This window comes from Medicago truncatula, chromosome 3, assembly GCF_003473485.1.
Source record: "Medicago truncatula cultivar Jemalong A17 chromosome 3, MtrunA17r5.0-ANR, whole genome shotgun sequence".
NCBI lineage: Eukaryota > Viridiplantae > Streptophyta > Magnoliopsida > Fabales > Fabaceae > Medicago > Medicago truncatula.
Window position 1 is genome coordinate 47,009,127 of NC_053044.1, and position 16,043 is coordinate 47,025,169.

The 16,043-nt window shown below is 32.6% G+C and overlaps 2 protein-coding genes and 1 non-coding gene across 3 annotated transcripts; 2 read left to right on the top strand and 1 right to left on the bottom strand.

Annotated features, from left to right (window-relative positions):
- The first annotated feature begins 12,009 nt into the window (after window positions 1–12,009).
- Window positions 12,010–12,411, top strand: LOC11444243 (egg cell-secreted protein 1.3). The gene has a single exon (XM_003602477.1). It carries the CDS (start codon window positions 12,010–12,012, stop codon window positions 12,409–12,411), a length of 402 nt encoding a protein of 133 aa, XP_003602525.1.
- Window positions 12,412–12,623: 212 nt separating this feature from the next.
- On the top strand, window positions 12,624–12,697 carry TRNAI-AAU (transfer RNA isoleucine (anticodon AAU)). The gene has a single exon. It is a non-coding gene; the product is annotated as a tRNA-Ile (tRNA).
- A 908-nt stretch (window positions 12,698–13,605) lies between these two features.
- Window positions 13,606–14,807, bottom strand: LOC11419455 (citrate-binding protein). The gene is made up of 2 exons (XM_003602478.4): window positions 14,455–14,807; window positions 13,606–14,198 (listed from the first exon to the last, which is right to left on the bottom strand). Exons 1-2 carry the CDS (start codon window positions 14,719–14,721, stop codon window positions 13,818–13,820), a joined length of 648 nt encoding a protein of 215 aa, XP_003602526.1. The 5' UTR covers window positions 14,722–14,807; the 3' UTR covers window positions 13,606–13,817.
- Window positions 14,808–16,043: the final 1,236 nt, after the last annotated feature.

A 16,043-nucleotide genomic window follows, 5' to 3' on the forward strand; every position in this document is an offset into this window, starting at 1 on the left:
ACATATGTGTATAAAAAGATAAAACACTTGATGTGTTAGTTTATGGGTAATAGCTTGATCAAGTATGTATATACGCGTAAATAGTTTGATCAAATGATCCTACAAGACTTCCTCGCATACTCTACATGAGTTGTCCACCAATTATTTTCCTGTATTTATAGAGGGGGCCGAGTACCTAAGTAGTGAGTAGAACTGTAGTGACCAGTGTAAAACCATTGTTATTTTTTTTTGAAAGAAGTGCAAAACCATTGTTATTGTTGAACCTCTTTACTCCATAGAAGTATTTCTCTTCTTGTCTTTAAGCTCGCCTCAACTCCCTCCTTCATTTCACGTCTCTCCACCCCCTTTCCTCCATTTTGAAGAATCTTATAGGTAGATATATCAAAAGGAGTACAAGGATCATCCAATTCCAACAGTGATATATTGTGAACCTTTATATATACTCTAGGGTAGAACACAGACAAATGTGAGCTCAATTGTGATTGTGATGACGACACCGTTGCACGAAATCCTAAAACTTTTATATTTTGATCGCAATTGTGATTGCGAGAACAACAATTTACGAAGCTATATTTCCACCCTTATACAAATTGATAAAAAGTCAAACACACACACATTGCATAAGATAATAGTACAAATCTGAAAACTAAATAAAAGTAGCACAAATCGGAAAACTAAATAAAATCGTCCATGATCGATGCTTTCTGTTTCTTGGATTTTTTATGAATCAAACATGTATATTTTATGTATCTATTTGTGATTGCATGTGTTTCTGATTGCTTGATATATCCTCCACACGCACATGTTAGCTTGTTTTAATTCAAGTTTAGTTTTAGTGATAATCACAATCAGTGATTAATTACATTTTGTTTTTAGTTTGTTATGAAGTTTGTTACAAGTTTGTTAGAGGTTAACAAATAAGATCTAGAGTTTGTTACATTGCTTGTGCTTCAAGCAACTTAGCAAGACATTGTATATAAGCTATCTCCTTTGTATATTTTCATCAGAATCAATAATAACAATATATTCTTCAATCTCATTATCTTTCTCTTCTCTCATTCTCTTTATAATTCATAAATCTACAAACCCTAAAAACTACAAAATTGCTTCTGGTTTCATTGCTTGTTGAACAAGCTTTAGTGTTGCGCTATCAAATTGGCATCAAGAGCCTCTGGTTTAGTTCTAAGGGGTTATCAAGATCTTCAATCACGCAGTTTGAAGGAAGAAACGCTGAAGGAAACACCATGAATGGTAGCAGCAGTTTCAACACACATCTTCCAATTCTTGAGGCACGCCATTGGGAAAGATGGAGTGCAGTGATGAAGAATCTGTTTGGAGCACAATATATGTTTGAAATTGTGCAGAATGGTGTAGATGAATTAGCTCCGAATGCCATAGAGGTGCAAAGGAACACACAAGGAATTGAAGAAGAAAGATTGCAAGGCTGTGTTCTTGATTCAACAAAGTCTTGATGAAGGAAACTTTGAAAGAATCTCAAAAACAGTTAGTTCAAAGGAAGCATGGGACATTCTTTCAAAGTATCATGAAGGTGATGATAAAGTGAAATTGATTAAGCTTCAATCACTAAGAAGGAAATTTGAGCTGATGCAGATGGAAGATGATCAAAAGATTTCTGAATACATATCTAAACTCATCAATCTTGTGAATCAGATGAAGGCTTGTAGTGAAGCTATCACTGATCAATAGATAGTTGAAAAGATTATGAGGACTCTATCTTCAAGGTTTTATTTCATTGTGGTAGCAACTCAGGAATCAAAGGATGTGAAGACATTGAAGATTGAGGAATTGCAGTGTTCATTAGAAGCACATGAATCGATGGTAACTGAAAGAAGCAGTGAAAGATCAATTCAACAAGCCCTAAAAGTTCAAACTATCAAGAAGGATGATAATGATAGGAAGAACTTCAAGAAAGGGAAGAAAAATTCTAAGGAGGAAACTGGTCAAAAGGCAAGAACAATGGATTTGATAAAGGTGAATCTTCAAAGGAGGGAAACTCTAATCAGAGGAAGAAAACTGATAAGAAGAAGATTCAGTGTTTCAAATGTGAGAAATTTGGACATTATGCTTCAGAATGTTGGTCTAGTAAAGGAAAACAATCAAAGAATAATGAAGAGGAAGCTAAAGTTGCACAAGATGATTCAGATGATTCATTATTGATGATGGTTACAACAACCAGTACTGAGAGCTGCAATTCAGAAAGTTGGTTCTTAGATACTGGTTGTTCTAATCACATGACAGAAACAAGACATGGTTGACTAACTTTGATGTGGTTTACATTTTTTGTTGAAGTTTCTATTTGGCTATATATGGTTTAAGATGGTTAGGCAATAATTGAATTCATTTCTTTTGTGCTCTGAATTTCGAGGACGAAATTCTTTTAAGGGGGGAGAGTTGTAACGCCCTCTTGGAATTATTTGATTTATTTGATTGTTTTAATAGGTTTAGAATATATTTATATGATTATGTGATTTATTAAGTGGCTTATTATATTATTTAATAGAATAAGATTTGAAAATAAAATAATATTGAGTTTAGGGGTTGTTATGAGATTTTAGAGAGTTTGGGGGGAGAAAGAGAAATAAGATAAGATAGATGGAGCTATATAAATAGGAGAGACCTAGGTTTAGAAAACATTACGCACGTACGATCGTTTTTGGAGAAAAGGGAGAAAAAGCCAAGAGAAGGGAGAATCACTTAGAGTCTGCGATTTTCACTTTCTAAGGTTAGGGTGGGACTAACATTCAATCTTCTTAAGCCTATGGTTCTGAATTTGTGATTTAACATGTTGTTCTTAGGTTGGATAATTGGGATTAGGTTTTGATTATTGATTTTTAAATTGAAAAGTGTAGAAACCATCGAAATTGTGTTAAGAATTGATGTTCAGGTTGTAGAATAATCATAGGTTAAGTTTCCTATCAAATTTGGGATTTGGGTAGATGAAATTTGGTTTTTTTGGGTGAAAAATGTGCAGAAATCGTAACAGCAAGGGAAAAACTCGCTAGGATTTCGCTATTAGCGAAACTCCCTGTAACTATTTCGCTATCAGCGAAATTGCCCAGTGGCAGCATACCCTGTTTTATGTTCTTGCGTCTTTTTCACACGTTTCTGTTTTGAATTGGCCTTTGGTGTAAACATGAAAGTTGTAGATAATTTTGTTAATTTTCCAATGGCTTTGGTTTGACTTGAAAATGATTTTTAGTTTTTGAGATATGATAAAAATACTCCAAGGAGGTCTTAGTGAAACCTTATGAAAATTCAGCATAACCGTTTCTAAATTAATCCAAAACTTATGGGATAATACCAACCCTCAAAACTAGAAGTACTATGAGTTCAATTAAGGTGTTTAAGAGTATTTAACCCATGTTGTGAGTTGATCCTTGGGGTAGGAATGGGGGTTGAATATAATATTACTGATGATCTGTGAAGCTATTATAATATGATTTAATGTTGATAGTAATGTAATATATTTGTATATGCATTATGTGAATTATATAAGATGTTAAAGTTGATGTTGATTATGATTTGATGTTGTTATATTGTGATATAATTGTATATACATTACTTGAATTATATGTGAATAATTGAGACGTTGTTGACTTGCATTTGATATTATTATGTCATGTTGTTTTTGCATACTGCATATGTTGCTGTCATTATTTAACTAAGCTGCATGAGTCGGTCTAAGATGTTGAATATGATGATGTTCCAAATTATTGGATTAATATAAGAGGTTGTCGAATTAAGATGTTTTAAGAGGTCGAGTCCATGCATTAGCATTCATTGTTGGGGGCTTGATGCCTTGGAAGTATAATAATACTCAAATAGCGATTAGGGCTTGATGCTTTGGAAGTATAATAATACTCAAATAGCGATTGGGGCTTGATGCTCTGGAAGTATAATAATACTCAAATAACGATTGAGACTTGATGCCCTGTATTGGTACCACATGCATATAATAGGTCTAAGTTGGATAATCGAGTTAAAGTCGCATTTGTCGAGTCAAGGATGTTTATATTGATAATTTGTGAAGTTGTAATTGTTTATACAAACTATGATTGAAGTGTTAAATGATATATTATTATCTATAAAGAATGTTAAGATGCTTCGATGTTGATTAAATATAATTGTTGAATTATATGCTTAATATTATTGTTTTGTGAAATCTCACCCCTTCTGCTTGGAAATGTTGCTCTTCGTATGAGTAACTTGCAGGTAACCAAGAATAGTTGATGTCGTGTGAGCTTTCTCTCTCGTGTGTCTTAGGTTCTCTGATACGTAATGGGATGGGAACTTTGTTATTGCTTTTCTATTCCTTACGTATTGTTTTTGAAGATTTATGACTATGTTTTTAGATTGGATTTTTATGAGACATTTATGAAGAGGCCTTCGTGCCAAAGACTGTTTAGTTATTGAATAAATTCCGCTGCGAAGTATTTAAAGATTTTGTTATTGAATTTTAAAGGATAAATAGTTATTTATTCAGTTTATGATTTTAAGAAAAGAATGTGACATTCCGTTTATGTTGAAAAACGGGGTGTTACACAACACCTTTAAGTTGTTTGATAATCATCAAAGGTTAGTATTGAAAATTCCTCTTGCAAAAAATAGAACTTTTCAGACCAATATGAAAGCTGTAGAGTTAAATTGTTTATCTGCTATGGTTAAAGATGAAGATAGCTGGTTATGGCACTATAGATTTGGTCATCTCAATTTTAGAGGTCTTAATCAATTGGTTGATAAAGAAATGATTCTAGGAGTACCTAAAATTGAGATACCTAACACAGTTTGTTATACTTGCTTGTTGGGCAAGCAACCTAGAAGTGCGTTCAGTTCAAGTGCAGCAAGTAGATCAAAGGAGCTGCTTGATGTTGTATATTTAGATGTGTGTGGTCCTTTAAAGGTTTCTTCATTAGGGGGCAACAAGTATTTCATCAGTTTTGTTGATGAGTTTAGTAGAAAACTCTGGTTATATTTGATTAAGGCCAAAAGTGAAGCATTTGATATGTTTCAGAAGTTTAAAATCTTAGTGGAAAATCAAAGTGGTAAATCCATTAAGATTTTAAGAACTAATGGTGGTGGTGAGTATACCTCAAAGGTGTTTGAGAAATTTTATGAAGACAATGGCATTGTGTATGAAGTCACTGCTCCTTATACTCCACAACACAATGGTTTGGCTGAAAGAAGGAACATAAGCTTGCTTGACATGACCAGAAGTATGCAAAAGATGAAGAAGATGCCTAATACATTTTGGGGAGAAGCAGTAAGAACTGCAGCATACATCTTAAACAGATGTCCCACTAAGAAACTTAATCAAATTCTTGAAGATATTTGGTTAGGATGCAAGCAGTCAGCAAAACACTTGAGAGTTTTTGGTTCATTATGCTATATGTATATCCCTGATGCAAAGAGAAGAAAGATGGGGGACAAGAGTGAACCTATGATACTGGTTGGCTATCATGAAACAGGTGCATACAAATTATATCATCCTCTAAATCATTCTATAGTGATTAGTAGAGATGTTAAAATCTGTGAAAATGAAGCATGGGATTGGAGTAAGAAAGAGAAGAGTTACAGTCACACAGTTCCCACAATAATTGAAGATGATGATCAAGTTGAACAAGTTCAACTTGATACTGAAGTTCAACCTGAAGTACATGTTGAAGAGAATCAAGTCACTAGAACTTCAGGCAGACAGAGATTTGCTTCAACTAGATTAGCTCGACATGAAGTCATTCCAGATAATGTAGTTAATGAAGAAGGGGAATTTGTTCATTTTGCACTATTAGCAGATGCAGAACCAATCAATTATGAAGTAGCGTTGAATGAAGATGTGTGGAAGAATGCTATGATTGAGGAGTTGAATTCAATCAACAAAAACAACACATGGAAACTGATTGAACTTCCTGCTAGTAAGAAACCAATAGATGTGAAGTGGATTTTCAAGTTGAAACTGAAGCCAAATGGTGAAGTAGCCAAACACAAAGCAAGATTAGTGGCTAGGGGATTCATGCAGAAGGCTGGTATGGATTATTTTGAAGTATATGCTCCAGATGCTAGATTGGAAACTGTGAGATTGATAGTTGCTATAGCTTGTGGAAGGAACCGGCCAATGCATCATTTGGATGTAAAATATGCTTTTCTAAATGGTCCTTTAGAAGAAGAAGAAGTGTATGTGAACATCCACCAGGTTTCAAAATCAAAGGGATAGAGGATATGGTGTATAGATTACTAAAATCTCTCTATGGATTAAAACATGCACCAAGAGCTTGGAACAAGAGAATTGACAATTTTTTTGTGCAGCAAGAATTTGTCAAATGCAAGTCTGAATATGGTGTATATGTGAAGAAAGGAAGTGAAGGTAATTAACTACTCATCTGTCTTTATGTTGATGACTTGATAGTGACTGGTAGTGATATGAATGAGATAGAAGCATTCAAATCATAGATGATGAGTGAGTTTGAAATGTCAGATTTAGGAAAATTGACATACTTTCTAGGCATGTAATTTACTGAAGTTGCAGAGGGATTGGTGATGCAGCAAATGAAGTATGCATCTGACATATTGAAGAGGTTCAATATGATGAACTGCAATCCATCATCATCACCAGCTGAGACAAATGTAAAGTTGATGATGAATGAAGATGAAGAACATGTGAGTCCTACATTGTTCAAGCAAATAGTTGGTTCACTGAGGTATTTATGCAATAGTAGGCCTGATATTGCATATGCAGTTGGCATAATCAGTGGATTCATGAGTGAACCAAGTATCTCACCTGCTAGTAGCCAAAAGAGTGGTGAGATACATCAAAGGAACACTGCAATATGGTATCCTATTTCCTAAATGTTTGAATGATAGTTCTATGGAACTGATGGCATATTCTGATGCTGATTGGTGTGGAGACAAATAGGATAGAAAGAGCACTTCAGGGTACCTATTCAAGTTTATGAATGCTCCAATTTCACGGTGTGCTAAGAAGCAACCAGTTGTAGCATTGTCAACCTGTGAATCTGAGTATATTGCAGGGTGTATGGCAGCATGTCAAGCAATATGGCTTGAAAATATACTCAAATAGATGGAGATATAGGTTAGCAGACCTATGGCATTGTTCATAGACAACAAATATGGTATAATCTTAGCAAGAAATCCAGTTCTGCATGGAAGAAGCAAGCATATAGAAGCCAAGTTTCATTTTCTGAGGGAGCTAGTGAACAAGGAAGCATTGTAGATTGTTCATTGCTCTATTGAGCTGCAGCTTGCAAACATATTCACTAAGGCATTGAAGGTTGACAGGTTCATCAAGCTCAGAAGCTTGATTTGAATGAAGGAAGTGGAAACTTGAATTAAGGGGAGATGTTAGTTTGTTTTAATTCAAGTTTAGTTTTAGTGATAATCACAATCAGTGATTAGTCACATTTTGTTTTTAGTTTGTTACTCCATCCGTTCCTTTTTAAGTGTCACTTTTGGAGAAAATTTTTGTTCCTATTTAACTGTCACTTTCAAAGTTCAATGCAACATTAAATGTTGTTTTACCAATATTGTCCTTAGTTATTTATTGCGGAAAGAGAAATATATGAAATGAATATTAAATGAATAAGGTCATTATAGTAAAAGTATAGCTTATTGCATCAAAAGTATGATCAATTGTTGATTGTCTTGGTTTGTGTAAAATGTCAAAATGTGACAATTAAAAAGTAACGGAGGTAGTATGAAGTTTGTTACAAGTTTGTTAGAGGTTAACAAATAAGATCTAGAGTTTATTACATTGCTTCTGTTTCAAGCAACTTAGTAAGACATTGTATATGAGCTACCTCTTTTGTATATTTTTATCATAATCAATAATAACAACTATATTCTTCAATCTCATAATCTTTCTCTTCTCTCATTCTCTCTATAATTCATAAATCTACAAACCCTAGAAACTATAAAATTGCTTATGGTTTCATTGCTTGTTGAACAATAGTGTTGCGCTATCAACACACACCATTGAATGCGAGAAATGGAGAGAAAACAAAATCCTTTATGAAAACCAAAGCAAATAATCTGCACGATTAAAAGTGAAACGAAAGAGCTCGATTGATCCCTAAATAAAAATTGATGATGATGACTATTAATACATAGTTATTGTCTTATCACGATATTTAGATTTAATTCAACAATGGAACTAAAAATTAATTAACAAAGCTAGCTAGAAAATCTAGTACTGAGGAGATATTATTACCAGCACAGGCATCAAGACGTTCACCTACCCTTGTTTAGGGTTTTGGTTCCTTTGTCCCTTTTGATGCTAATGCGTGTAGTCACCTTGTGTATATCCACAAGAGATCGATATTTCTTCATCTCTTGATGACTGTTTGCCTGAGATGATTCAATCTTAGTTATGGATTTGATAATTATTCTTTTATCAGCCTTTTCTTCCTCCAATGTTGTCTTATTCCTCTTGCAATTGATACTCTTTCTGCTACATTTGGGGGCAGCCTCCATGTAAACATCATTAAGAGATCGAAATTTCTTCATCTCATAATGATGATTCTTTGGCTGATGAGATTCAATCTTAGTTATGGATTCATCAACCAACTCCAATCCTTTTTCCAATGTAATCATATTCCTCTTGCTGCTACTGATCCTAACTTCATTGCTCAGCTGAATAAGTTGCTCAGCAGCTTCCTTTTCTGTGAACTCATTTTCGTTTGTGATTTCAAGCGATACATTAGAACGTGCTTCTGCCATTTGATGATGATGGATTGATTTTGATTCAACAATTGCTTAATGGATGGATTGTATGTATATAGCGAAATGCTGAATATCTTATGAGAAGAAACACGTACGACAGCTTTTTTATTGGCAATTCAATAGGTGATTTATGCTAAATACATTATTTGGCAAATGCCACGTATGAATTAAATGTTTGATTGGCCTGTTCTTCCATAATAAATAGAATATCTTACATATATTTTTTTCTGCATTTAATTCATATTTATGTTCTTTGACCAAGAAAAAAAGTTATATTTTTTTTTTTTTAAGAAAAAAAGTTATATATAAGATTTGGTTCTATTTTGCTTTCTTAAATTAAATTTTTTAGACAATTTAATGTCTTGACTTTTTTATTCATTTTAGTCTTTTAAATTACAATATTAAACGTTAAATTAATTTTTTTAGACAATTTAATGTCTTGAGTTTTTTTGACCGGTGTTCTTATTTGTTTTTACACTTGAATCATAAGATGGACAAAGATGTTTACAATCAAAGTAATTATATTTCCGTAATATCTTCTCAACATAGTGAGATTGATCTAAGGAAATTCCATTTCCTGACCTAATAATCTCAATACCAAGGATTACATTAGATTCTCAGAGGTCTTTCATATTAAAGTTGTTTCACAAGAGTGATTATATAGCATTCAAAACATGAACGTTGAATCAAATATGAGTAAGTAAATCGTCAACACAAAAAGATTTGATTGTATAAATGTTATTTTCAGATTTTTTTTTTGAATAAAAAATATTATTTTTAGATTTGTAGTAACTATATTTGTCACTCTCATTCACTTTAAAAACCATTTGATATCATTAAGTTGTCAAAAATTTCGTTTCATATTTGTCACTCTCATTCACTTTAAAACCATTTGATGTTATTAAGTTGTCAAAAATTTCATTCCATTTCTTTGAGTCTTCTTTAAGATCATACAAAAAATTATCTAACTTACAAATTGTTCCATACATATTTCATCTTCTAGTACACTATTTAAAAAAAAAAAAAAAACGGTTTTAACATTCATTTGGTATACTTCTGAATTATGAATAGCGGAAAAATATTATTACCCTTGCGGATGATATCATTGTGATTGGAGAAAAAGTGGTGAATAAATCTATATTTATCAACGGTTCGATCGGATTTTAGTTTATTTTTTAAAATTCATATACAACATACTCCTTCCGTTTTAAAATATAAGCAAAAATCACTTTTTAGGTTCATTCATTTAATAATGTATATGGTCTATGCAATACATCATTAAATGAATGAACCTAAAAAGTAAATTTTACTTATATTTTAAAATGGATGGAGTATTAGTTTTGAAACAAGAGCCGAATCTACCAAATTTTAAGTCTTCTTTCTATGAGCATGTACGCCTACCAATTTTATAGTCCCTAATCTATAATAGTAGTAAATCATTAAAATTAAATTCATATGTATTCCTGTAGTTGTTATCAGGAACATTCATCATAAATACATCATACGTGGCTAGGCATCTAAGAAATCAAACCAACTACTACCTCCGTTTTTTTTGAAAAAATAACGGGAATTAAGATAGTGAATATTTGTATTAAATATGTTTGTAATTACTATTGTTTTTATAATTTTATTATTTAAGAGAGAAGGTTGGTTTATGTTTTCAACATGTTATTTATTGGTAATTGAAGAAAAAGATGTATAATAAATAGGAGCATGTATGTAAAGAAATGATTAATGTAGTTGAAAATAGCAAATGGATCTTATAAAAAGGAACAAAAAAAATTCTCAAAAGAGTTTTATAATTAAGGACGGAGATATTGCACCTTAGAAGCATGAACTGCTAAAAGTTGGAGAATACCGCAAATTCATATCCACGCTCTTTATTGATCTTTTATAAGCTACTCATATATGGATTCCACTTCCGTGACATTAAGGTGGGCTATGTCATGTGACATAGCCAATCAGAATGTACCACGTGGCACATCTGATTTTAAAATAAATAAACAAAAAAGCCTGTAACAAAGAGAGAGAGAGAGAGAGAGAGAGAGAGAGAGAGAGAGAGAGAGAGAGAGAAGTCCTTAAAAAAAACAGAGTGATAAGAGAGCAGCCACACCACCACCACCATGATCATAAGCTTCCACCCTCATCCATCACAAACCCTCCGCTTCGTTAACAACCCTCGCATCCTTCTCCAGTGCAATATACAACTCTGATTTCACGTCCACTTGAACCGGTTGATTCAGGCTCAACACCACATCATCCTCAACATTTCTATCGCAAATAGCTACGAGTTTCTATCTTCCATCACCGCCGCATCTTCGCCGCCGCGATGCCTCTATGTAACTCACAAAGCGTCTTCATCGGTGTCGCCGTTGAGCAACACTATTTTCCTTCAGCATCAACTTCCTCTTTGCGACGGTGGCCGGAGCAAAGGCCTTGACGGAGGAGTAGACATCTTGCGACTCTTGTTCGGAGGTAAGTGTGACGGCGGGGTGCTTATGGGTTTGTGATGTGTGAGGGAGGAAGCTTATGGTGGTGGACGATTGTTCTCTCTCTCTCTCTCTCGCTATGTTACAGGCTTTTTTATTTTATTTTAAAAACAGATGTGCCACGTGGCACGTTCTGATTGACTATGTCACATGACATAGCCCGCCTTAATGTCACGGAAGTGGAATCCCTCATATATCACCAAATAAGTCTCCAATTATGTGTAACAAAATGGCAGCAATCGATTCACCCTTTGAAGTCAATATTAGCCGTTATATTTGTAACAACAACAACTCAATTTGTAAGTGAACGTTTTTAATTAGCAATTAAAGATTCCATCTGCATAACGTACATATACATACACAATATGAGATCATATATACAATCAAATATTCAAGTGTCATTTTATTTTATAAATAAATTAAAAAAAAAACAAGTTTCATTGCAATAAAAATACTAATAATCCAGCTTCACACTCTCTTATTTAATTTAATTTTCCACCAGGGTCCCTTTCAGCTCCTGACTTTCACAGTTACACTTTTATATATCACTCTTAATTTATTTCTTTAATTCCTTAACTGAAAAATAACCGTTGGAAACTCTATAGACGATAGTCATACAAATTGGGTATAGTAAAAGCTTTATAGAACCTAATGGCCAAACATATGCTATATAAATTATCATCACCCGTTCCTCATTTTTCATCACATCAAATAATCTCTATCCCTCACTCAAAGTATCATTCCCATTATCACTAAATAATCTCCAGCCATGGCTTTCTTTTTGAAACTGTTTATTATCATATCCTTGTCGACAATAGTTACAGCAACGTCATTGAGCTCAACAAAAACCCTAGCATCACGTTTAGAATTATTTGATGGAAGTGGCCCCAACAACAAATGTTGGGAGACAATGTTGGAGCTTCAACATTGTACTGGTGATATTGTTACATTTTTCCTTAATGGTCAGACACATCTTGGATCTGGTTGTTGTAATGCTCTTCTTACTATAGCTCAAGAATGTTGGGGAAATTTGCTTACCTCGTTGGGTCTCACGGTAGAAGAAGCTGAAATTCTACGTGGCTTTTGTGCTCGTGTTGCCTCTGTTAACAATTCTCTTTTACCATCTATCACTGTTGATGCCCCTTCACCTGCACCTATCAACAATTATTGAATTTCCTACTCTTAAATACATGCCACGTTTAATCCATCAATAAAAAATGTTATGTAACAGAGCTACTATATAATATATGATATTATTTACTTTCCTCTCTTTTTTCTTTGAGTGAGTGATGATACCATTTCAATTGTATTGAAAAGAAAACTGTCACATGAGATATTAATATTACCCATATAATCGATCCCTGCGTTTCATTAACAAGAATTGGCCCATTAGCTCAGTTGGTTAGAGCGTCGTGCTAATAACGCGAAGGTCGCAGGTTCGAAACCTGCATGGGCCAGTCTTTTTCTTTTATTTCTGCAAGTTTATCTGCGCCTGCGCCCTTTATTTTTTGGTAGCTTTTTGCTCAAGAAGTACTCATTACCCAATTAAGGAACTCGTTGACGTTAACTCTTTAAAATTATGTTAGACATTCTATACAAAGTTTTTCTAGACATGCTTTCATTATCACTGTAACTTTCCAAGTTACCAGATTAAAACTCTTCATTCTAAACTACTGGTCCTGTCAAAATTAATCAACTTCAGTATCTTAAAATTTTGTTGAACATAATACTTATGTATTTAATTGTTTATCATCATATTATTTTTTATATATATTTAATTATTTAGAACAGATTTTTCTTCAAAAAAATTATTTCAAATTTTTTTTTAGGGGTTATTTAGAATATATTTATCTTCAGGATGCTGGTACACAAAAATACTGTGACACTTAATTTTTCAAATAAATTTGGTGATATATAGTTGCGAAATATGTTTTCTGTGAACAATTGTTGAAAAATTTATCCAACACCAAGTAGAGAATAACCACATAAATTAAATAAAGTTATGTGGCTAATTTTAATAGATTGGTAATAATTTTTTATTTTATTTTAATTAATTACAATGGTTATATAGAAAGAATGCAGAAACAAACAACCAATAAACTTTTCTTACTACAAGGAATCCGGTTCACGTGCAGAGATGATTTTTCTTTGCAAAAACAAGCGGCTTTAGTTTCTTACCTTCCGGCGAGGTTATCTCCAAAGTCAAACCGTTTACAGAAAACTAGTAACTATCCTAAATTCCAAATTCTGTCTATTTCCTTTTTTGCCAATAATATGGTGCAATGCAATAATTCAAGTGCCATTTTATTTTTATCAGCTCATTGAAACTTTTGTTGGTAATAATAATAATAAGGAGAAGAGAAAATTCCAATTATAGTAGTTTCCTTTATCACTATATATAGAACTCTTACTATTTTTTTAATGTAATCAAACAGAACAACAATACAAGTATTTCATTCTCTAGTCTTAGGTTCTCTAAATTTATTATTAGTGTCACATGTAAACAAGTCATGTGCTTGTCTTGTCTTATTCAAATTTATTTAGTACGTACTAATATTAAACGATGACACTTTCCTTCTATCTTCTAAAAAGTTTAATATCTTTCCAACGAGATTCCATGTAGCTGGAAGGATCATTCTGAACATAAACCCCGAATTTGAAGTAGTGATTGGCATCTCCACGACCAGAAGTATCATACTTGAGATCACCATCAATATAAACCTTAACATTGTTAGCACCCACATTATGAATAACGTTCACCTTGAACCACCTATTATAGATATTTGGAGACAGAACAGGATCCCTATAATAATTTAATGAACCATCATAGACCCTAAGCTGTGAGGTTGTCGAAGTAGGATTTGCACCAAACACTTGCATAATACACACTCCTGATGTGCCCCCTGGAACATAACCCTGCCCTTCAAATTGCCATACACCAGATGTATAATCGTACCCCTGCAATGATTTCAGACACATAAAATTGATTTTGACATATTTGAGTGATGGTGATGATATTGTCTCTAGAACTTTTTTTTTAGCAAAATTGTCTTCAGAACTTATTGTAACTTGAAACTATAATTTGTAAAAGTTTTTGATTGGTTTTTACACTTAAATTATTATTGAACCCACTTTTATATAATAGATTTTTAATGAAAATAAATTTTACAAAATCAATTAATTTTTATCATCGTAGAATCAAACACGCACTTACCCTAATACGAATCTCGGTTCTTGGTTGTGTTGAGCTGCCAGTCTCAAAAGGCTTGTCTGTTGGGTATATCCAAAATTTGTGCACACCGTTTATAAAGCTGTAACGCTCGCTTTGTGAGACATCGTAAGGCTTTTGAACAATAAAGTTTGAGCTATCTAATGAGAGACGAGTGAACCCTATTGTGGGATCCACAGCGGCTGAGGGAATGGTGGCTTGATAGATGAGTAATGGTAAAAGGAGCAGGTGCAGAATTGGTAACAACGCCATCGTTGTTTTAGGTGGAAGATGACTAGTTTATTTTTATTTTTTCTAAAGGAATGAGGATTGTTTGATTGTGCTCTATATGTTTGTGGTTAGGAGTATATATAGCCTATCTCTGTTTTTTTTTTTGAAGAAGAAAGCCTATCTCTTAAACGTAGAAGATGTGCTCTATATTGAATAATTGATATATTCAGTTTATAATAAATCAAATATTTTATTTATTTAATGGATGTGAAAAATGAATTGTTGTTTATAATAATGGTTGTAGATAATAGTTCCATTTGTTTAATTGATTTAATATGACAAAAATAAATAAATGAAAATTGGTTCAAGTGACTATTTTCAAATCTATATCAATCAACTTGTGTTTTAAATGAGTTTGAATCAACCGAAACTAATATGTCAATTCTTGATGTAAGTGAATTCAACGGATAAATAAAATAAAATGTTGAGATAATCTTTTTTTAATACTCTCTCTAACATATTTTTTTATTTGGTGAAATTTATGTGGATCTCGCCATTTTATATAGGATTTATTTCTCTATTAGAAAACTAACATGAGTTGTACGCAATAAGAAAGTATCATAGATAATGTCAGAAAGATTGTCAATAACACTCTAAAAAAACAAAGTGGTTGACAAATTTGCATGATAATATTTAAAAGTCATTTGCTATATTTATAGAATATATTTGTAACATTTTTTTTATAGAAAATTTATTGTTATCTTTAAAATTCAATTTCATTTTTTATGACTTAGATGATGTCTATTCAAGTGTTTTCACGTAATAACAATTAACAATCCAAAGAAGTGATTTTTTTACAACAATGAGGAACAATAAAAAGTGATTTTTTTTTTCTTTTGGATTGAGGTAAAAAGTGAATTTTTTGTTGACGCTCTTGTTTTTTTTTTTAGGAAAGAGACATCAAAAATTTGAAGTTAAATAAGACATGTCCAATAATTTTTTTAGGGGAATTAGTCACTTTAGTCTCTGAATGGGAAAAGAGTAATGTCAATTTGGTCATTGAATGCAGAGAAATTGCAAAACAGTCCTTGAATGTGTCAATTTTAGAGACTAAAGTGACTAACGATGTCTACATTCAGGGATTAAATTGACTAATGAAGTCTGCATTCAACGATTAAATTGACAAACAGAATCTACATTCAAGGACTATTTTACAATTTATCTGCATTCAGAAACTAAAATGACGAATCATTTCCTATTGAGGGACTAAAATGACTAATCTCCCTTACTTTTATTATAAATTGAATTCGGATTTTTTAAACTATTCTATCTTAAGAACATATGATATTCACTTGACAAGATAG